The sequence below is a fragment of the Lindgomyces ingoldianus genome, assembly GCF_010093535.1.
Source record: "Lindgomyces ingoldianus strain ATCC 200398 unplaced genomic scaffold BDR25scaffold_13, whole genome shotgun sequence".
NCBI classification, from domain to species: Eukaryota; Fungi; Ascomycota; class Dothideomycetes; order Pleosporales; family Lindgomycetaceae; genus Lindgomyces; species Lindgomyces ingoldianus.
The window spans coordinates 792,309-815,208 of NW_022985174.1; the positions used below are offsets into that span (position 1 = coordinate 792,309).

At 50.2% G+C, this 22,900-nt stretch overlaps 5 protein-coding genes across 5 annotated transcripts; 4 read left to right on the plus strand and 1 right to left on the minus strand.

The window, feature by feature from the left end:
• The first annotated feature begins 119 nt into the window (after positions 1-119).
• On the plus strand, positions 120-13,068 carry BDR25DRAFT_22784 (putative equisetin synthetase). Its single transcript, XM_033685260.1, has 9 exons — positions 120-1,131; positions 1,191-1,826; positions 1,962-2,600; positions 2,664-4,770; positions 4,824-5,041; positions 5,099-7,337; positions 7,397-8,094; positions 8,176-10,044; positions 10,103-13,068. Exons 1-9 carry the CDS (start codon positions 498-500, stop codon positions 12,943-12,945), a joined length of 11,883 nt encoding a protein of 3,960 aa, XP_033548597.1. The 5' UTR covers positions 120-497; the 3' UTR covers positions 12,946-13,068.
• A 287-nt stretch (positions 13,069-13,355) lies between these two features.
• Positions 13,356-13,641, plus strand: BDR25DRAFT_354247 (uncharacterized protein; the record flags this gene model as incomplete). Its single annotated transcript, XM_033695276.1, has 3 exons — positions 13,356-13,417; positions 13,446-13,510; positions 13,544-13,641. The coding sequence occupies 3 exons, from the start codon at positions 13,356-13,358 to the stop codon at positions 13,639-13,641; spliced, it is 225 nt and encodes a 74-aa protein (XP_033548598.1).
• Positions 13,608-14,833, plus strand: BDR25DRAFT_303186 (putative zinc-binding dehydrogenase family oxidoreductase). Its single transcript, XM_033689956.1, has one exon. It carries the CDS (start codon positions 13,671-13,673, stop codon positions 14,748-14,750), a length of 1,080 nt encoding a protein of 359 aa, XP_033548599.1. The 5' UTR covers positions 13,608-13,670; the 3' UTR covers positions 14,751-14,833.
• A 3,495-nt stretch (positions 14,834-18,328) lies between these two features.
• Positions 18,329-19,755, plus strand: BDR25DRAFT_367608 (uncharacterized protein; the record flags this gene model as incomplete). Its single annotated transcript, XM_033697008.1, has 5 exons — positions 18,329-18,494; positions 18,547-18,679; positions 18,734-19,199; positions 19,278-19,588; positions 19,631-19,755. The coding sequence occupies exons 1-5, from the start codon at positions 18,381-18,383 to the stop codon at positions 19,753-19,755; spliced, it is 1,149 nt and encodes a 382-aa protein (XP_033548600.1). The 5' UTR covers positions 18,329-18,380.
• A 960-nt stretch (positions 19,756-20,715) lies between these two features.
• On the minus strand, positions 20,716-21,460 carry BDR25DRAFT_313661 (uncharacterized protein; the record flags this gene model as incomplete). The annotated part of the gene is made up of 2 exons (XM_033691396.1): positions 20,716-20,880; positions 21,275-21,460. The coding sequence occupies 2 exons, from the start codon at positions 21,458-21,460 to the stop codon at positions 20,716-20,718; spliced, it is 351 nt and encodes a 116-aa protein (XP_033548601.1).
• Positions 21,461-22,900: the final 1,440 nt, after the last annotated feature.

Consider the following 22,900-nt stretch of genomic DNA (forward strand, 5'->3'; position numbering starts at 1 on the left):
ATATCCTTCCATTACGTATGGCCAATTGGTTTTTAATTTTGACGTGTGGTGCACAGACAGCCAAGGCGGGAAACTCTCCAGATACGAGCTCCTTCTTGATCAAGCTGCATTCAAGTCGTACAGGTCCCTGTTATCCTTGATCCCGGCGCCATGTGATTTAGATTTGGCCACGCTTCTCGAGCCTCATGCAAGAGCCTCACGTAACCCGACGACCAGGCAGCGTCGCAGTAATTCGGTCTTGTTCGGTTGTCTCGAAGAACAAACAATCATGCAATTTGCAGCATGTCTCACTGCACTCGTTTCCAATCCATCGGGACTCATTCGGACTCACCACTCACAAGTGGGTTTCATTGCATCTGAGCACTTCTCGCCTTTGAAGACCATAAAACACTTTCCATGTCTTCATACAACGGGACCTGGCATCAAGGCTTTACTTTTCTGTTCAACACCAGATACACCTAAACTCTTCTCTCATTTGCTAGGGAAACATCATAAACATGTCTTCGACAGAACCTATCGCCATTATCGGGAGCGCTTGCCAGTTTCCAGGCGGTTCAGACACTCCCTCAAAGCTATGGGAGCTTCTTCGAGAACCGCGAGACCTTGTCCAGAAGGTCCCAACCGAACGTCGCTTTGATCCTGCGGCGTTCTACCATAGTGATCCTGAGCACCATGGGACCACCGACGTCCAAACCTCCTACTTCCTCGACAAAGACCCCGCGGAGTTTGACAACAGCTTCTTCAATATTCAGCCAGCCGAGAGTGAGGCTATTGATCCTCAGCAGAGGATGCTAATGGAGACCGTGTATGACTCGCTTTGCGCGGCTGGCCAAGCAATCGAGGGACTGCGTGGATCTTCGACTGCAATCTTTGTTGGCGTCATGGGCGACGACTGGGGCGGTGCGTTTTATAAAGATTGGGATAATCTCCCACAGTACAGTGCTACTGGGTTGGCTAGGAGTATTCTGTCCAACCGCGTGTCTTATTTCTTCGATTGGCACGGTCCTTCCATAACCCTCGATACAGCTTGTTCATCAAGTTTGGTTGCCGTTCATCTAGCTGTCCAAGCCTTGCGTAATGGAGAGTCTAGAGTCGCAGTCGCAGCGGGAGCTAACCTCCTTCTTAGCCCAGGTGAGTTCGATTTCACTCCCATGCTACTTTAGGGATTTCTGACCCTTCTGATCTTGCAGCAACATATATTGCCGAAAGCAATTTACACATGCTTTCTCCCAACGGGAGATCAAGGATGTGGGATAAAGACGCTGATGGGTATGCCCGAGGAGAGGGTATTGCCGCTGTTGTCCTGAAGCCCCTGAGCGCCGCGCTTGAGGACGGAGACCATATCGAGTGCATCATCCGCGCTACAGGAGTTAACCAGGACGGGAAAACGGCCGGGTTGACAATGCCCAGTTCGGCGGCACAGGCTATGCTGATTCGGGATACATATGCTCGAGCAGGCCTGGACATTAATAAACCAGAAGATCGCCCACAGTTCTTCCATGCCCACGGCACTGGGACTCCTGCCGGTGATCCTCAAGAAGCAGAGGCAATCTCGCGTGCTTTCTACTCTGGAGGAGCCTCGGACAAACTCTACGTCGGCTCTATCAAGACTATCATTGGGCACACAGAAGGAACTGCGGGGCTAGCATCTCTTATAGGCACGTCATTGGCTGTTCAACACGGTATCATTCCACCGAACATGCACTTCCAGCAGCTCAACCCCCGGCTCAAGCCCTTCTACGGGAACCTAGAGGTCCCAACCTCCGCGAAGCTCTGGCCCAAACTTCATCCGGGACAGCCCCGAAGGGCGAGTGTCAATAGTTTTGGTAGGTAAACTTTTTTTACGTCCCTATTTTCCCTTCAGTCCCAGACTGCGATAGTACTCCATCAGTGGGATCCTTGTATATAGCCTCATTTCGACATCAGAATTGTTGAAATACAAGCTAACTCTAACGGCCTAGGATTTGGTGGTACAAATGCTCACGCCATCATCGAGGCCTATGAACCACCCTCCGTTGAACCCTCGACTGGTCCATTGTTCACCCCCTTGACTATCTCCGCTGCCACCGAAAAGTCTCTACGTTCTCTGCTCTCATCATATTCCGAGTATCTGAAGAGCAACCCACAAGTCTCTATACGCGACTTCGCCTATACTCTGCAAGCCAGACGCTCTACGCTTGCCTACCGCGTTGCCGTGACCGCTTCCACAAGCGAAGAAGCCTCAGAAAAGATTGACGCCCTCCTGGCTAGCGATGAGGCTCCAGAGCTAAGCACGCGCCACTTTGGAGTCTCTTCCCCTCGTATCCTGGCTGTGTTCACGGGACAGGGTGCTCAATGGCCGCGTATGGGCGCTAAGTTAGTTGAGTCATCACCGTTCGTGTCGAAGCGGCTGGGCGAGCTGGACGAGGCTCTGGCCTCCCTACCAAAGGGCGACAGGCCCGATTGGACTCTACGGGAGGAACTACTCGCAGAGGCCACGTCTTCGAGACTTGCAGAGGCAGCCTTGTCGCAGCCTCTCTGCACAGCTGTGCAGATTTTGCTCGTGGACTTGTTGCAGTTGGCGGGCATTAAACTCCAGGCTGTAGTCGGCCACTCATCTGGTATGACCACTTTCATTAGATCCCGTATTAAATGCGGTACATGTTAACTAAATGGTCATATAGGGGAGATTGCAGCAGCATATGCTTCAGGATTACTCTCGGCCAGCACGGCCATCCGTGTTGCCTACTACCGTGGCCTCTACGCCAAACTCGCGAAATCACCGAACGGAGTCAAAGGTGCCATGATGGCTGTTGGCACATCGTTTGAAGACGCCTTCGAATTCTGTCAACTAGACACCTTCAAAGGTAGAATCCAGGTTGCTGCCCGCAATTCTTCGTCGAGTATCACCCTGTCCGGAGACGAAGACGCCATAGCCGAAGCCGTGGAGATTTTCAAGGACGAGGGTAAATTTGCTCGCCAGCTCAAAGTCGACACTGCTTACCATTCCGAGCACATGCTACCTTGCTCGGCACCATACCTTGCCTCAATGGAAGCGATAGGAGCACTCTCCACAAACGCTTCTGATAGCCGGCCAATTTGGCATTCGAGTGTTCACGATGGACAGGTCATGTCCGCCAGTAGTTTAGACCCACAGTATTGGGTTAGCAACATGACAAATGCAGTGCTCTTTGCTCCGGCCGTGTCTGCCGCAGTTTCTCAAAATGGCCCCTTCGATTTAGCCTTAGAGCTTGGACCTCATCCTGCGCTCAAAGGGCCTTGTCTGGATACACTGGAAGAGGTTCATGGAGAAAGGATCCCATATTCTGGACTCCTATCTCGAGGAAAAGACGATACTATCCAGGTATCGACTGCCCTCGGTTTCTTGTGGTCCTATCTTGGAGCAGGGTCAGTTGCCTTTGAGAGTTTTGAGAAGTCTGTCTCAGGAGACAAAGTTGGCCGCAACATGGTTCCTGATCTCCCAAAATATCCATTTGATCATTCGAAATCGTTTTGGACCATGTCTCGTGTCTCTGGCGCTCATACTAATGCTCGCAGTCCACCGCATCCAATCCTGGGCAGACGTTGTGTGGACCGGGAAACTACGCATGAAATCCAATGGCGCAACATCTTGCGCCCGAAGGAGATACCTTGGCTCAAGGGACATAAAATTCAAAGGCAGATCGTCTTTCCTGCGGCAGGCTTCGTGGCAATGGCCGCCGAAGCCATGAAGGCCTTGGCTGGAAAATCTACCATCGCCTTAATCACCATCGAAAACCTCTTCATTGGTCGAGCCATGTTTTTCGAGGATGAAAATGCCAGCGTTGAGTCACTTTTCAGCGTCAAGGTGATCCACTCAGGAAAAGACGTGATCTCGGCGAAATTTTCTTGCTATTCTGGGCCTTCTCACGAACCTGGGTCATTGCTGGACCTCAACGCCGAGGGGGAAGTAACTGTGACGTTGGCAGAGCAAGAGGCTGATAGACTTCCGTTTGTCGAGCCTGAAGATTTCAACATGAACGAGGTTGAAGTTGACCGTTTCTACGATCAATTGACCGAGCTTCAGTACGAATACTCTCCACCGTTCCATGGAATGCTGTCTATTAAGCGCAAGAACGGTTATGCCACGGGTGTTCTGGAGAACCAGTCAGGATCGGAGTGGGAGGACCAACTCCTCATCCATCCAGGTATGCTGGACACCGCAATTCAGTCCGCTTTGGCTGCCTTCAGCTGCCCTGGAGATGGGCGCATGTGGGGAATGTATATCCCTGTCGGAATCCAGTCAATTGTCATCAATCCCTATTTCACTCCAGATGGCACAGGAAAGCAGGACACCCACCCACTGGAGGCTGTCGTCAGGGACTTTACAAACGCTCGTTGCAATGTTGACATCAACATCTTCTCTGAAGACAATGCCCACACTTTCGTCATGCTTGAAGGTATGGAGCTGATGCCATTCACCGCTGCACGCCCAGATGACGACACAGTTCTCTTCTCAAGCTTCGAGTACAAGATTGATGGTCCGAATGGTGATGCTGCGGCTGCTAACGATATGCTCACCTCGGAAGACGTTGAGAATGCCATTAACGCAGAACGAGTCGCATTTTATTACCTCCGTCGCTTAGTTGAGACCATAACTCCAGAGCAGAAGGCCAATACTTTGCCGCATTACCAGCATCTACTTCGGTGGGCGACTCATGCTGTGAATCGTGTAAAGTGTGGAAAGAATCCGTTCATCTCTGCAAAGTACCAGCTGGATACAGAGGAACATATACGCGTTATACTAGAGAAGTATGCACTTCGCATCTTAACTTCAGTGAGTGTGGTTATTAACCATTTTGCAGGGATCGAGACCGAGCCGACGTCCGACTTCTAGAGTCTGTCGGGAAGAATCTCCCGGAGGTCGTACGGACATCGTCTGGTATTCTAGAATATATGGCCGAGGATGGATTGTTCGATTTCTACGATGGGGGCCTGGGTCTCGACATTGCAAATCGCCACTTTGCACGCATGGTGGCTCAAGTCGCCCATCGATACCCACGTATGAAGATACTTGAGCTTGGTATGGTCATTCCTCTGTCCCTTTCCTAGACCGCAATACTGATTCAGGAAACTCCAGGTGCCGGAACTGGCGGATCTACGAGGAACATTCTCCCACTTCTCGGCCCTTCGTTCTCTTCCTACACATATACCGACATTTCCAGCGGCTTCTTCGAGGCTGCACAGGATCGTTTCAGTGACTATGCCAACCGCATGATCTTCAAGACCTTCGATATGGAGCAGTCTCCGGCGTCTCAAGGCTTCATCGAAGGTTCCTACGATCTGATATTAGCTTCCAACGTCATGCATGCAACAGGAAAGCTAGAAGAGATGATGTCGAACGTCCGCAGCCTCCTCAAGCCTGGCGGCTACCTGATTACCCTGGAACTTACTAGCGACGACACACTCCGTGTTGGCCTGCCAATGGGGAGCTTGCCTGGATGGTGGGTCGGCGCCGAGAGCGGGCGACCAAATGGACCAGGCTTGAGTTTGCCGCAGTGGGATACCTTGCTGCGGAAGTCCGGCTTCGGTGGTGTCGAAACATGCACCCCCCCGCTTCACAAGCTCTACGTGTCCACGATCTTTGCTGCTCAGGCAGTTGACGACCGTGTCAGCCTACTCCGGTCTCCCCTGCATGCGTTGTCTACAGGCGCCTTTCCACCAGCGGACACTGAACGGCTTGTCATCGTAGGCGGCGAGACGCTCGCGACTCATCGCATCGCAGAACAACTCGCCGTCGACCTCTCTTCGAGATACACCAGTATTGTGCGCGTAAGCTCCTTCGAAACCCTAGACGATGAGAAAATTCTTCCCTCGAGCACTGTTTTGTCGCTTGCGGAGCTCGATGAGCCCGTGTTCCAGGCTTTTACGCCCGCAAAATTCGACGCCTTCAAGACGGTATGGGGCCAAGCGGGCACAATCCTCTGGGTAACTCGAGGAGCAAGGGCAGAGGAGGCGCACTCGTTCATGACAGTTGGTATCGGGCGAGTGATGAAATTTGAGTACCCCAACATCTCATTGCAAGTACTCGATTTTGACAAACTTGACGACAAAACTCCGCACGTTATTGCAGAGGAGCTCCTGCGCCTTGATGTTCTGAAGAATTGGGAGAAAGAGCTTCGTGGCGATGAGCTTCTCTGGTCTCTGGAACCTGAAGTGTTCATCGAGTCTGGTACTCGCATGATCCCCCGACTCTACGAATGCGAGCAAGCAAACGCACGATACAACTCCGCTCGCCGCACAATAACCAGAGAAGTCAACCCACAGGAGTCTGGGATTCTGTTCGCCAGCAATGGAACGTCATATGAGCTTCAACACCCATCACCTCTTCGTATCGCAAACCCACCGCCTGCACTCGGTCAAACCAGGGCTCTACACGTCTCCCACTTCTTGCTCCAAACTATCGGAGTTGGCTCTGTCGGCAATCTGATGCTCTGCGCAGGCACTGATGAAGTCACTGGGGAGCAATTACTTGCCTTGTCCCATTCAACAGAGTCGCGAGCAAAGGTTTTGGCAGACTGGACAGTGCCACTCGAAGGTCTAGATCCCGTCAAGGCGCTAGCTGCTGTCGCAGCGCACATCACCGCGTCCAACATTCTCCAGTTGGCGCCCAGCAGAAGTACACTCGTCATTCACGAGCCGGATCAATTAGTTGGTTCAGTCCTGGCCCGGAAGTGCGAGCAGTACTCAATCAATCTCGTGATTACTACCTCGCTCAAGAGTCAGGTCCCCAAGGGATGGCTCCAAATTCACGGAAACCTCCCTCGGCGTCTTGTTAAGAGAGCTTTGCCAGCTTCACCTGCAGTATTTGTCGACTTGTCTCAGGCCCGTGGCTCGGCAGAGGTTGGTAGGCTCATCGCGAAGTGCATCCCGCAGCTATGTATTACCTATGGCACCACCCGCTTTTATGGTACGACTACGGAAATCCGCCCTGGATTCTCGACCGGCGAAGTCACTGAAACGCTCAAGGAGGCATGGCTTGTTGCTAAGAAAAACCTAGACCAACTTGAACCTCCTGATGTCATGGAACTGCAAGATCTCTCGAACTTCTCGATACTTGAGTCGCCCCTTACAGTTGCTAACTGCTCCAAATCCGCCGTTTCAGTCAAAATTCAGCCAATTGATACTGGAGTGATTTTTCAAGCTGACAAGACCTACTTCTTGGTCGGCTTAGCGGGAGAGGTCGGGCAATCGCTCTGCCAATGGATGGTAGAACATGGCGCAAGGTATCTAGCCTTGACCAGCCGACGACCGAAAGTGCACCCCAAGTTCATCCAGTCAATGGAGGCAATGGGAGCCACCGTGAAGGTTTTGCCTCTGTAAGTATTCCGCCCAGGAGTAAACTTCGAAATTATTTTGCCGCTAACCAACTCGGAAGTGACATAACCAAATCAGAGTCTCTGTACAAGTGTTACGGTGAGATCTCAAAGACGATGCCCCCAGTAGCCGGTGTAGCCAATGGAGCCATGGTTCTCGAAGATTCTTTATTCGATAGCATGTCGTACGAGGTCCTCACCAAGGTCCTTGACCCTAAGGTTATTGGCACTCAACTTTTGGACGATCTTTTCCATGATGATACTCTAGACTTTTTTATTGCATTCTCCTCAATCACTGGTGTGGTCGGCAACAGCGGCCAGAGCAATTACATCGCCGCCAACATGTTCATGACAGCCCTCGCCCAGCAGCGTAAGAAGCGCGGCGTCCCCGGCTCCGCTATCGCCATTAGCTCTCTGATGGGCATTGGCTATGTTGAGCGGTCCGAGGAACTGACTGGTGATTACTTCAAGAAAGTTGGATACAGGAACATCTCGGAGCAGGACTTGCACCAGTTGTTCGCCGAGGCTATCGTAAATGGTCGACCAGATTGCTCCGACAGCCAGGAGATTGTAAGTGGATTAGAGCCACTGTATGCTGACACCCAGGTTAAGGCACAGTTCCGGGATGATATTAGGTTCAACCACTTCATCATGGAACGTCCGGGCACCCAGACCTATGGTGGGAAACTGTCGACTGTACCTGTACGAGTCCAATTAGCTGAAGCTAAGACGAAGTCTGAGGCCTGCGCTATCATCAAAGGTAAGTACTTACGCACTTTAAGCCTTTCACACTATTACCACTTTAGCAAAGCGGGGGTTACAGAGCTAATATTCACCGCAGAGTCCTTCCTTGTACGCCTCAAACGCATCTTGATGATCTCTCAAGACGATTCCGTGAGCGACAAGGCGTCTCTCGTTGAGCAGGGTGTTGATTCCCTCATGGCTGTAGAGGTCCGTTCGTGGTTCCTGAAGGAGCTTGAGGTTGACATCCCTGTCCTAAAGATTCTCGGTGGGAGCTCCATTACAAATCTCCTTACGGAAGCAATGGAGCGCGTGCCGATTTCAGTCGCGAACCTAGATGCGCTTCCGGACAGCGAGAAGCCTTCTACACAAACACAAAAGCCAGCTCCCGAATCGCCAACTATTGAGGTCCAAGGAAGTTCCACTGAGGCTTCTTCTCACCACTCCAGCTCGCCGAAAGAAGGTATATCTCGTGTAGCCACCCCGGCCACTCCAGCCACCCCGCTAGAGACACCCATGACGGAAGTGGAAGGATTCACACTAGGGACCCCAATCAACGGCAAGATCGTGGCACCTCCTTCAGCAATGGACATCAAGGCGCGAATCGAAAAGGAAGAAATCAGCCCGATGTCTTACGGCCAAGCGCGTTTCTGGTTCTTGAATGACTACCTCGCGGACAAGAGAAGCTTTGACATGACTGTCATGTTCAAACTCACCGGCAAGATGAACGTCAGCCGAATGGAGAGGGCTGTCAGAACGGTTGTACAGCGTCACGAAGCACTGAGGACTCGATTCTTCTGGTCCGGGGAAGGTGATCAACGAGTCGCCATGCAAGGCGTACTGGCTGATTCCCCTATCCAACTGGTTCACAAACGTGTCCCATCAGATGCAGCTGCAAAGGAAGAATTGAAGAAGATGCATGATCATGTATGGGATCTCAACAGCTGGGAGGCAGTCAAAATCCACCTCATCACCGTCACGGACAACACTCACTACTTGCTTGTTGGCGGCCATCATATTTCCTGGGATGGATACAGCTTTACCGTCCTATTCGTCGACCTCGAAGCAGCATACTCCGGCAAGCCATTGCCCCGCCTTGGCCCCGAAAGTCAATATCCTGCCTTTGCTAAGTGGCAGCGAGAACAGTACGAGACAGGTGCGATGCACAAGGCGATTGAGTCCTGGCGTTCAGTCATTGATCCTGATACTCCTCCCATGCCCCTCTTCCCATTCGCGAAATCTCCAACTCGCCCTGTCCTTGACCATTTCTCTCAGCACGAAGCGAAGGCAACACTTCCGCCAAATGTTGTATCGAAGCTCAAGCAACTCTCCCGGAAACATCGCGCCACAATGTTCCATCTCTATCTCGCTGCTCTCAAGGCCCTTACCTGGAAGCTTCTTCCTGAGATTGGTGACCACTATATTGGTGTCGCAGATGCAAATCGCATAGACAAGAAATTCATGGGCAGTCTCGGCTTCTTCCTCAACCTCCTGCCTGTGCCATTTTCTAGAGGTGGCCCTAGGACGAAGATTAGCGACCTCATCAAGGACGCTCGTGACAAGGCTTACGCGACACTCGAACGCTCCATTGTACCCTGGAACGTCATTCTCAAAGAGCTGAAAATTCCGCGCTCGAACACTTGTGCGCCCATCTTCCAGCTCTTCGTCGACTACCGCCAAATTGTTCAAGATAGGTCGACATGGGGTGGATGCAAGATGAGCGATGAGGATTGGTTGAACGCGCGAAACGGATATGACCTCACATTGGGCATCACTGATAATCCCACCGGGGAATCGCTCCTTTCCTTACGCTTGCAGGCCAACGTGTACGACATGGAGAGTACCCAACTGCTCCTCCGATCGTATGTGAACGTGTTGGAGACGTTTGCCAACGGTATCGACTTGAACGCCAATGATATACCATGTTGGGCTCCGAGTGACATCGAGAAGACCCTCGAAGTCGGCAAAGGTAAACCTTCACTGTTTTTCTTTCTGGCCGACTAAGTTGAAGCTAACTGCAACTCTAGGGCCATCCATGAAACTCGAATGGCCGACCGTCTCTCACCGGGTCGACCAGATGATTACGGAACATGGCACTGAACCAGCATTGAAAGATGGCCTTGGCAACAGTCTCACATACGGGCAGATGGGAGATCGCATCAATACCATCGCTGCCACTCTCATTGCTGCTGGAGCAACGACAGGCTCGCCAATCGCAGTATTCCAGGATCCATCTGCAGACTGGATGTGTTCTATGCTCGCTATTCTCAGGGTCGGGGCGACGTACATACCCTTGGATCTTCGCAACTCTATATTCCGGCTTATCAGCGTCGTAAAAGACGCGCAGCCAACCATCCTGCTAACAGATTCCAATACCACTGCCAAGACCAAGCTGCTCGGTGCCGATCAGGCCGTTGAGATTGTTGTATCGGACATACCAACGTTGGCTACTACAGCACCGGTTCCGAACAGGGCAGAGCCTGGGTCAATTGCTATCATTCTCTTCACAAGTGGAACAACCGGAAAGCCTAAAGGGATCAGACTGACCCACGACAATATCCGAGCACAATGCGAAGGTTACTCTCGATTCTGTGACATCCCTTCCAAGGCTGCAGTAGTACTCCAGCAGACCATTTACAGTTTCGACGTCTCCCTTGATCAGATCTTTGCCGCCCTTGCTGATGGTGGTTGCCTTATTATCGTCCCAGCCCACAAAAGGGGCGATCCGCAAGCAATTACCGAGATAATGGTGAATGAGGGTGTCACTTACACTGTATCAACGCCGTCTGAGTACGAAATGTGGTTCAGGTACGCCCATGAAAACCTAGCCAAGTGTACAGAGTGGCGGGCTGCCTTTGGTGGAGGTGAGCACCTCCACCGCGGGCTCATCCAAGAGTTTGCCGATCTTGCGCTTCCAGGGTTGAGATTGTTCAACAACTACGGCCCTACAGAGGCTTCGCTTGCGATCACAAAGGGGGAGGTGAAATACAACGATCGTGATTTGGAGGACCATGTCCCGGCTGGATTCATCGAGCCAAATTATACAGTCGCAATTGTTGACGAACACCTCCGCCCGGTTCCCTTTGGGGTGTTTGGTGAGATCGTTGCTGGAGGGCCTGGTGTCGCCGCTGGGTACTTGAACCTGGACGATATGACCAAAGAAAAGTTCATTTCTGGGGATAAGATTTATCCATCGGCATCTAAGGGTACCTGGTACCGTACCGGCGACCGGGGTCGTCTCCGCGAGAACGGGGCGTTGTACGTCGATGGACGTATCCTAGGGGACTCTCAAGTGAAGATTCGGGGATTTCGCGTTGAACTTGGCGAAATAGAAGTAGTCTTGCTCGAGACCGCGAAGGGCGCTCTCTCACACGCTGTTGTCACAGCGAGGGGCACTGGAGAGGACCGTTTCTTAGCCGCACACGTCGTGTTCGCTCCGGATTATCCACAAGATCGCCGCCAGGACATGATCAACCATTTGGAAACTAGACTCCCACTGCCTCCATACATGCAGCCCGCCATCGTAGTTGCCCTTGGTAACATTCCCGTTACGAGCAATTTCAAGTTCGATCGCAAAGCCATCCAGGCGCTTCCGCTGCCCCAAGCCAATCCAGACGACATGGCTTTTGTCACAGAGATCGAAAAGAAGCTGGCTGAGCTCTGGCAGAGCATGATCCCCAACGGTATTCGAGAACTGACGCCAGAGACCGACTTCTTCGACGTGGGTGGCAACTCGATTCTACTAGTCAAGTTGCAGTCCGCAGTGAAGCGCACCATGAATGCGACACCGCGACTGGTCGATTTTATGGAAAGAAGTACCCTTGGCGGAATGGCGAAGGTCATCAAGGGCTCTTCTGGTGTAAGTGGCATTGACTGGGAGGCAGAGACTAGCATACCAGAGTCTCTCATTGAGCTCAAGAATGAGAGAAAGCCCCGACCCGTCGCAACTGTAAATCGCACAGTCATCTTGGCAGGGGCAACTGGCTACCTTGGACGCCATCTCCTCCCTCGCCTTGTCGAATCCCCACAAATTGGACAGATATACTGTCTTGTCCAGGATGAAGGCCATGCAGCGACGTCTCTCTCACCAAGCCCCAAGGTGAGGTTCATCCACGCCGACCTATCTCAACCAAATCTCGGACTCTCACCTGCAGTATTTGGTGCCCTTTCGGACAAGGCACACGTAGTTATCAACTGTGCCGCAAATCGCTCCTTCTGGGACGGTTACGAGGCCATGCGGCCGGTCAACTTCAATGCTGTCAAGGAGCTAACGCGACTCTGTCTTTCCAACAATGCATCCTTCCACATGCTTTCATCAGGTGCGGTCGAGATCTACGACGATGCGGCGCCACCGACAGACGGAAGCGACGGATATGTCGCTAGTAAATGGGCTGCTGAGGCGTTCTTGCGCAAGGCGGCCACGAACCTCAGTCTTCCGGTGTATCTCCATCGACCACTTCCCACACCGGCGAACGGAAGCGGAAAGCCATCTACCGTCTCTTCCCAGGCGATCCTGAAGGAGCTCCTCAAAATAACCCGTGCACTTGGCAAGAGGCCGGATTTCACTGTTGTCAGCGGCCATCTAGACATGGCTCCTGTAGCCGATGTGGCTGACGACATGGTTGCTTCAATGGCGGGTGCCGTGGAACAGAGTGGCAGCGTGGAAGTCATCGCGCACAACGCCCGGCTCCGGGTGCATGTCAAGGACTTTGCTGATCACGTTGAGAACGATAGGGATTTGAAGGCATTGCCGGCTATGAATCCGTTATTTTGGTTCAGAGATGCGAAGTTGGCTGGGTTTGGACACTTCATTCTCTCACAATACCTGGTTATGGGGACCGAGGACGGAGAGTTGGTTGCTAGACGTTGATTGGAAGATAAGGGCCAATTAAGAATGGAAACGAACAATAGTTTGGCAAATTGTTGTAAATCATACACTTGTAAATTCTTAGGTTCTTAGGAAGGAACAGGCGCTTGGTAGCATTTTGGTTTCTTCTAGTATCCTTTCCCTTTGTGGTTCATCTTTGATATCTTAGGCACTCGCTTTGTATTCTATTTATCTTCTTACGGCGAGGAGTGAGATTATTTTACTATACAAGCTTAATTTGCTCAATTTCACGCCACGCAGAGTCCATCCCTACCATTGCTCAAAGAGCAGGAGGCGTAGTAGATTAAAGTAATAGCAACAACATACCCTTCGTTGTAGAACGTGTTTTGGATCCTTTTCGTTCATTACCTGCATTAGAGCATGCGTATTAGTTAAGTAGCTTTTATATAATAATGGTTCCTTTTGCGACGGGATTCCCGGATACCCCGGCGTACGGCCATGTCTGGGGATGGCTGTGGAAACCTCTCACTTGGGGCCGGTAGGGCTCTTTCGAACCTGAGTGTTTCCTGCCGGGCTTCTTCGGACTTTTTCGGATTTGATCCAAGTTGTCATGCTCAGTTGGCCGACTAATTGCGATGAGTGCATTTAGCTGTAAGAGTTATGATTCAACTCCGACCGCCACATTCAACTATAAATTTTGACGGCGGCATTCGAACTTTCGGACTCTTTTTTTTCTGAAAAATTCTCCACCTGATCGATTTAACACAATGGGAGGCTTACGTCGCACGCAGACTGCCGTTGTGGGGAACGACAAGGGCGGGTTGGAGCTTTCCCACGAAGCTCCAGTACCGGAGGTTAAAAACGACATTGTTCTCGTCCGGACAATGGCAGTGTCAGCGAACCCAGTCGATGCAAAAATGGTCGGGCCGTACATGACACCAGGGGCAATCCTAGGATGTGACGCCGCTGGAGTTGTCGAAGCCATCGGACCCGTCGCCGCGCAACACAAGAACAACATCAAAGTCGGAGACAGGGTGTGTGTTGTGGTCATGGGCATGAACCCTCTCGAACCCACCCTAGGATCCTTTGCAGAGCATGTTGGCGCTCGTCCCATCAGCGTGATCAAGCTTCCCGATGCTGTCAGCTTTGAGACAGGCGCTGCCCTTGGCACTAGCTTCATGACTGCTGGTCTGGCTCTTTTCAAGAGCCTCGCTCTTCCAGGTTATCCGCTTGCACCAAGTGCTACTCCTCTCCCTGTGCTCGTATATGGCGGCTCCACGGCAACGGGCACTGCCGCTATCCAGCTCCTCCGACTAGCCGGTTTCACGCCCGTGGCAACCTGCTCGCCGCATAACTTCGATCTTGTCAAGTCCTACGGAGCAGAGGCTGTCTTCGATTACCGTTCCCCCGACTGTGGAGCCGCGATCCGCGCACACACTCGCAATGGGCTGCGCTACGCACTCGACTGCATCACAACAACAGAAAGCATGCAGCTCTGCTACGCCTCACTTGGGCGCGCCGGCGGGAGATACACAGCACTGGACCCATATCCACTGGCAGTAGCCGCGACGCGAAAGATTGTCAAAGCCGATTGGGTACTAGGGCCGACCATGATGGGGACAAATATTGGATGGCCGGCACCTCATGGCCGACCAGCGGATCCGGAAGCATACGAGTTTGCGGTGAAATGGACAGCGACGGTGCAGGAATTATTGAATAAAGGGCTTATTCGGGAGCATCTTCTGTCAGTGCAACAGAGTGGGTTGGAAGGCGTGTTGGAGGGGATTGAGGCGTTGAGGGCGAAGAAAATTTCAGGGAAAAAGTTGGTGTATATGATTGTAAAGTAGGTCATGGGTTATGTTAGAGATATGAAAGACCGCTGCGCTTGCAGGCTGTCGATCTCGATAGGAGCTTTGCAACACGTTTCCAATTTTCAGGATTAGTTGAAGACACTTACGTTGCGTATGTGGCTATATTCTGCGCATATTCAAGCCGACCGAACAAGCTCCTCGACAATGCTGTGGTGAAAGGGTAGAAGACCGGTGTGAAAGAAATTCGGGACTTGATGCAACAAGGATTAAAAAGTGGGGTACATCTCAGGATTTCCGGACGATGCAATGAGAAGGTTCGTTTATCCCTATTCTCATCATCTCTCCCGTACTTGTGCTTCTCCGAGCCAGCTACTTCATGTTTCGCACCTCACCATTCCTTTCATATTCTTAAACTACCGTCTTAACTTTCACTAATTCTAGTTACACAGCACGATCTAATAGCCAGTGAGTACATCTCCCCACAATGGAGCGCACTGGATAGCGCAGTCCACAGCGTTCGCTGATGGCTATCAGCGTATCAGACGCTCCGCGAGGAGTGCAGGTTTCCAAATTGTAGAACCTCGGCGATGTTGAAAGAACTATTGCTGAAGTCAGATGCCCCATAGGAGGAATGGTGCATTCTGCTATGAGCCTCAAAGTAATTCCCGGCTGCTAATCTCTTATAAGACGTAAGTAATACCCTCCTATTAGGCATCCTTATTCAGACGAAATAACTTTAGAGAAAATGGAACGCATGCATAACCCCCAAGATCAGTGTAGCCTAGTACCTCCGCCAGGTACCTTCTTAACTTGGGTTCCAACACCGATTTCTTTCCCATGGCGTCCTCCGTTTCAGGGAGGGGAGGCCTAGTGACCGAGAGCTACTACTAGGCTGCGAATGACTATCTCAACTCTCTAGCTCGTCACTGCGGAGCCTCGGCATTCCCCTAGTATCTATCGCTTTCGGCATCATTTCCGAGATAGGATATCTCCATTAACATCTTTACTCGTCCAAATAGGAAAGGCTATAGCACTCTAGGCTAGATTCGTTGCGACATGCGGAATTGCTTTAGACGCGGAGCACTTAGGAGTATGAAAGCCTAAAAGCGGCCTCGCCACTTGTATCATCGCCTTGGGCTCTTCGGCATACCTACCATTATTGTTCACCTAAATACACGTATCGCGAGCTGGTTGGGTTTCTGACTATGCTCTACTACACCGCCATCGCATTGCCAAACTTCCTACCCTCTTCCGAATGGCACGCACCCTATTTTAGATAGATCACGCGGGGATACGACGGGTAATCCATGCATTTATTATTCTTTATTTGCTTTGATTCTTCGCAGCCTTTTCGAGAATACCACGAAATGCTTGCTGAAGCAGAGACCATCCATTCCAGAAGGCTTAGTATCGTTATTTGTGTGGTTAATTGGTTCCTGCTTGCCCAATGCTTCTCATGTCCATCTGAAGAGTGTCGCGGTTGTGGCTACCGAGAAATCGAATGATTCTGGTGGCTTTCGTGTTTTTGGTAGGTATCTGGTATCCACAAAGCAGTTTAGGGAGTGGAAAGACAGAGTTAGCATTTCTCAGTGCGTGCGGTGCGAGCATCACACGAACGCTTATAGTGTGAAATATTGGACTCATGTTAGTAGACGGTCTCTAATAGTCCATATTTGTGGATACGTCGACTTTCTCACTCTTATAACCCCTTCTCTGGCTAATGCGTGGGATAACAGAGATATCTGCCGGCAATATATATGGTAACCCCTCCCTCCGTCAAATATATTCGTTCCGAGCTCCATAGGAGCAGTTGGACGGACAGAAGTAATCATGTCAGAGGTTATTCAAACCTAGACAAAACTGTGTACTCTTTCTTGGTGATCCAATCGTTCTTCGTCCACGCATCAACGCGCGTTCGCGGAATGTGAGAATCAACTATCGCGCATATCTACATGCATGGGCTCCCAGCAAGCATTATACGTACTGCAACTAAGGCTGTAGCAAAGTTAGTGCCGTTTACCGATGAGGGGATGGCGAGACGACAGAGAGCTTTTGCTAGGTCCCGACTCCGTCACCTTCATAAACTACCACCTTCTCGCGTCTGGAAGTTTCCGATCTGGAGGGACTTGCGGGGAGGTGTACTCATCAGCGCTAGCGACACTTAACTGTCCAATAATGGCTACATTGTCTGGAACTTGCGAATGCCTGAATCGCCCGCCCTAGTATTGGCTGGCATATTGCCGGAAACCAGCATCGCAAGCACGACTCCACTAGATGTGAGAAGGTAACTTACTCGCTGGTGATGTGGCGGTGGCAAGAATGTGACGCCAAGGGGAATTTCCATCGCATGTGCATGTGCTCGAAGGGCTTGTGTTTAGTCGTCGTCATGCGATCTCAAGACGCAATGACTCGAGGTCTAGATGAACGGGGTCGTTCGCTTCGTAACGGCGTCGGTTGAGGAAGAAGTGCGAATTTTGCGGAACGAGGTGGTTGAAATAAAATACCCTTCCCGCAACGGCCCGCCTGACACCCACTATATCCTCTCTCATCAGCAGTCAGCATTCTGAAAAGGGGTTCTATACTGTCAGCACCATGACCACTCTAGTCTTTTCAGGCACTCAAATTTCTCTCACGCCAATGTGCGTATCCTAGCCCCGTTCACCTCCAAATGTGTTTCAGGGTAAAGGAACGACGATGATTGGCGGAAGCCCCGCAAAAATTCGGGCTCAAAGTCCTGCAAAAGTATCGAGGCTAGCCAATTGGAAATCCCTGATTGGAGATACTTTAGCGGCCAAGAACCAATTATTCGAATGGTATGCCGGAACTGCCTTGCGATGGTGGAGTTTTCTTTCAAAGTGAAACGCATCATGAAGCAACATCCGGATGCTGGAAGACAATTAACACGAGGCCGGAGCTGCAGTAACTCGACATCACACCATTTCCCATTTCATGAATTAGATACATTTGTTTGGAAAGTAGGAATGGGAATAATTATTCACAATGCCGAGTGCCTGTCGATCACCGGGGATATCGTTCCGGCTTTCTCATTTTGTGGATCCGAATGCGAGCGATTGTCTTCAGTGCACTCGACAAGAATCCCGTTCCCAAATCCAGCTGATGATATCCCCATGTTCATCCCGAAAAAGCAATTTCCCCGCAGCCTGAGCGAACAATGTTCTGGGAGGCGGCGATACCGATGCCACGGGTGCAAATGCATGACACGACCCTTGCCCAGACCCTGGATTGGCAAGACGAAGGGAGGTTGTCGAAGTTGACTTGGAAGCATCTGAGAAAGGTCAGTGCAAAGGTAGGAATTCTATCTCGTTCATACTTTTTCTTGTCTTTGAAGCAGAGGCGCTTCAAGCACGCGTCTTCGGTACATTCCTTTGTCTGGCGAACGTTCGCGCCCAAAAAATGTGGAATCCCCTCTCCAGCGATGTCCCTGCAAGTCATGACGCGATGAATGTACGACTTCCCTGTCATCCACTGTCATGGGATCGCTAATCGCTGCAAGCGTTTTGCATCCCTGCAAGTCGTTCGAGTTGGCGAACGCCCACGAGTCAAGGGCTGAAGGCTTAAAGAACTGGTCGTGTTCGTCTCCACGCTGTTGTGAACGACGAAGTGCTTCCCGAGGGGGTTCTAGACGGCCGAACAAATATTCGCGAGATGGCGTCCGAGGCTCTCATTTTGGAGATGCTGGCCAATCCACCGGATATCAATGAACCTCAACCGTTGTCGAACCGTAAGGCGACGATTTTTGGAACTACAGTAGGCTTTTTGGTATGACAGATTTCAAGCGCATATATTTTCCATCGTGCTAATCTTCCATCAGGCGGTCACTTGGATGGCAGTTGCTCTACGACTCTACACTCGAGTTCGGATCGTTCGTGAAGCCGGTTGGGACGATTTTCTAGTTACGGTGGCATCGGTATGCAACACAGCAGCAACCGTATGTGTCCTGCTTTGTACGTTATTCTTAGGCTGATACTTGATCTTTGACCAATAACATCTTTTTGCAGCCATAGAATACGGGCTTGGGCGGCACTTTCTTTACCTTCCCCTGGAGACGATGAGCAAGTATCTCAAAATCTACTACATTGAAAGTGCCATCTACGTTAGCAACACCACCATCATCAAAGCCTCCCTCCTCGTTCAATACCTTCGCATCTTCAAAGCTGGAACAATGCGCTGGGTATGCGTCTCCCTTCTCGTCATCATCAGCATCTGGGGCCTCACATACGGCTTCATGGCCTGGGTGCCATGCTTTCCTGTGAGCGGCTACTGGAATCGCAAGCTAAATCCGAAGTGCTATGCATATGGATTTGAGTCAAAAGCAACATTTATTGCGACGTATGAGACGCATACCGCGTTGAATATGGCTTTTGATATAGCTGTGTTTTTAACACCGATGGTCTTGTTCCAGCAGCAAGGTATGCGAAGGAAGAGCATTCTTGCCTTAGCAGGGCTATTCTTGTTTGGGGCTGTGTATGTTAACTCCGTCTCCTCTGGTGATCTATCGACGAAGTTGGTGCGAAGCTCTAACATTTTCTAACAACTCCATAGCGTCGTCTTTACATCAGTATGGCGTCTCTACACCATTATTGTTAACAAGGCCGCCACCCACCCCTACATCGACTTTACATGGTGGACACCCGTCAGCGTCATCCTCTCGTGTCTCGAAATCGACCTCGCTATCATTTGCGCCAGCATGCCCATCTTCTGGCCCGTTCTCGAGAAATCGTTTTCCCATATTTTTGTCACCCACGAAGTCCACATTACCGAACATCGACGACTCAATGAAACTGGGCTGGAGTACGAGCTTGACCACGCCGAGAGTAGGAGTGAGCGGGCGGGAAGTTTGAAGAGTACTAGTGGTAATAGCGACGAGGCGCTGACAAGGGAATATATCAGAACAGCAGTCGATCCGTTCAAATATTACACAGATCAGTATGTGATTAAGCAGGTTGATCCGCTAGCACAGGGGAATATAGGTGTGGAGACGAATGTGCAGACTGAGCCGAAACCGAAGTGGAGAATTTAGTAACATGATACCCACCCAATTGATTCCATCAAAAGCTTGTGCACTGAAAGTTGACGATGGATCTGAAGATGCGTGCTGCGCTAGTAAACGAAACGTGAAATAATGTAGTGTTGCTTCACTCAACCTCGTATCTCCAATCCCTTCACTCTGCTGCTGATCGCACCGTGACATTCATCCGGGCCGATCGCGTCGATTCGCTTGTGTGGTGGACTTTCGGCGCCACGCCTCGTCCCTCATCCAGCATTCTACGGCGGACCCCTCGAAGGCACATCATAAGCTCTATGTTGGATCGTTTTGATAAGGTGGCTTAACTATTCATATTTGAAGAAGTTGTGGGCAGAGTATCCACGGCGTGGTCTTCTGAATATGGTAGAAAATCCGCGGGCTCGAGGCGAGACTCCGGTCATTCGAACACAAAATTGCCCTGGATATTAGCCCTTGGTATTACTCTTTCCTTCTGTTATCGGTGGATTACAAATGTGCGCTAGGTATATGTATGTTGATGCGATTATCTTTTCGTTGATAGATGGTGCGTTAGTAGGTATTATGTGAAGCCGCTATTCACACCATGTCTACTTCTACAATATCCGTCGTAGTCAAAGTACTGCTCAGATCAGGTTCCTGTGCTCCGCGTCGTCCCCACCACCGAACAATCCCTCTATGTTACGGCTGAAGCCCGACTCCCTATGGCCATCGTCGCCTTTGTGGCCTTGGTGATGGTGTACAGGAATATTTCCAGAGTCTCCAACGACATGCAAGACCTGAGTAAGAAAGTACCACCAAACGACACCATAGAGAACCTCATCAATGAAAAATGCTCTGGTTCCTAGCCACTACGGTTCTTCTGGGGCTTACGTTTTTCTTGATCTTCGACCGATGATGATATAAGGTTGTCCGCTCGTTACGCCTCGCCTTCACCCCTATGGACAATTGCTTCGCGGGCTGACTCAAAGGCCTTCGCTAGATCTCAATTTTTAAGATCACGAATCTGGGAATGTCATGGGAAATAGCCACTACCATCTTAACCTTCACATCGATATCAATCGTAATCGGCGAGCCAATTGGTGAGAGTATTGTGAGCAGGAGTGTCGAATTCATCCTTGTCGTTCCTACACTTTGGCAATTCTGGGTCATGTTGTATAGTATTCGGACTATGATCTAAAGGCTTCCCGAGTCTCCTAGAGGTAGGGATATTTTATGAGCGTTTATGGTCTTCAATTATCCCCCTGTTCCATATTCTCCCGCTGGTGCCAAATCGCTGAAGGCATTTGGGCGTGGGTTCAATCGAAGGCTGACTCGATGGAGCAGGTAAACGAAGTTGTTGTGGACTAAGGTCAAGAGTAGCACATATATAGCAAATGTTCCAATATACACACTATCAAGAAATAGACAGCATTGACCTAAATACACGCAAACTACGCGTGCACTTCGCGATGGAGTTTCCTCTTCTCCAGCATCTTCAGTCCTGCAGTAGTACCACCCTCAGCTTCCAAAACGGCACCTCATTAGCCGTGCATACTGTACCCTCAGCCGGCAAAGTCTCATTTGTGAGGTAGCTTGCCATGTGCCCTGTGGCGCAGCTCAGGTAGGTTAAAAAAGATATGTGGCCAATAATGTCCTGCGTCAAGAGCTTCCAGCTAATATAAAGCTTCGACATATTCACTGCAGCGCGATCCGGCGTCACAGGATTAAACGGATTACCCATGAAGAGAATCAGTGAGCTTCTTCTGTTGGCCAATGATACGCCGTTGAAGGCCTAACTCTTCAATATCTTGATATTGAGCGAACGACAGTTGACTGAAGAGTCGCTGCCTATGCCTCGTCCAGATACAACGGTTTGATTAGCAAGAAGCCGATTTGTTCCTCAAATTCTTTATTGCTAATTATATTAAACCTTCCATTGGTTTTGGGGCAGGAGATGAAAACATTGGGCTCGAGATTCATTTTTGTTGCTGGTTCGTGAACTAGTGAGGAAATTTGGAGATCTTACGTAGCTCAAATCTACCCATCAAAGTATTCAAAATTAGCGATTGGATGGCATAGAAGTGTGGCTGTAGGCCTCAGAAGAACTGCATCGTCCATACCATTCTAGTGGTGAAACCCTGCTGATGGCCTTTGGTGCTCGTGGGAAAGGATTGTCGAGCCGAAATTCGGCCGTCAGATGTAGTCCATTTAATTCTAAATACTTCCACAGCAATTGGAGACTTATGTAGGTTTCACTTATACCCTATGGGGAGTCTTAGTATCTTAAACTGCTCGCCTTATTGATTCATCGCCTCCGTCTGTTCTGATTCAGAGGGCTGAGAAAGTCACTATACCGCGTGCTGATCGTCCACAGCGGGAATCCTATTCGGCTGACGACGCAAGGTAATATCGAGTATACACACTGTAGAATTGGGCAGGAAGAGTATACTTTGAACAGGATTGTATTCGTTGCCATTCAATGTGATGAAGTGGGGAGTAATTGCACAATGTGCCCACGAACACCAAGAAGTATTACCGTGTTAGCAGAGCTGCTGCAAAAACATTGTCAACGCCTTTTATACTAGCACTAAATTTGCTAGTAGGTTTAAGACGTCACCCACGTAGCGTTCAACAAAAGAGAGCTCCCTATGTCATCGACAGCGTGGCCAACAGTACGTAGTACGGTCGTAGATTACGGAGCTCCTACGGCCTGTACAACGTACGTACGTAAAGGCGAATTAACCCGTACATACATAACTTAAGGCTGCAAATTTACGCGTATACAGTGTATACAGACTTTTTTTAGTGTTGTGGTAAGCTTGCTAAGGCGTGTTTTTTAAGTAGTCCTAGTAGAGCTTAGTAATGCTGCATAGTTAATTTTTATTAACATACTGCAATGTATTAACACCTATCTATATTGCTGTTGTTGTTATTATAATAGATAACTTTATACACTCTACATGTTAATCTTAAGCTTTTTAAGCTACAATTTTGTCCTCCTCTAGTAGCGCGTTGCCCTATTACACTGCTGCTTCTAAACGCCTTAGGAAATAGTGTGTTCTTATATTACTACTCTTATTAACACTTACATCTTAAAAAGGCACACTTTTATCTATTTTATCCTCTTTATTTAATCTACTTACTTATAAGTATCTTAAGTTGTCTTCTAAGTGCTATAATC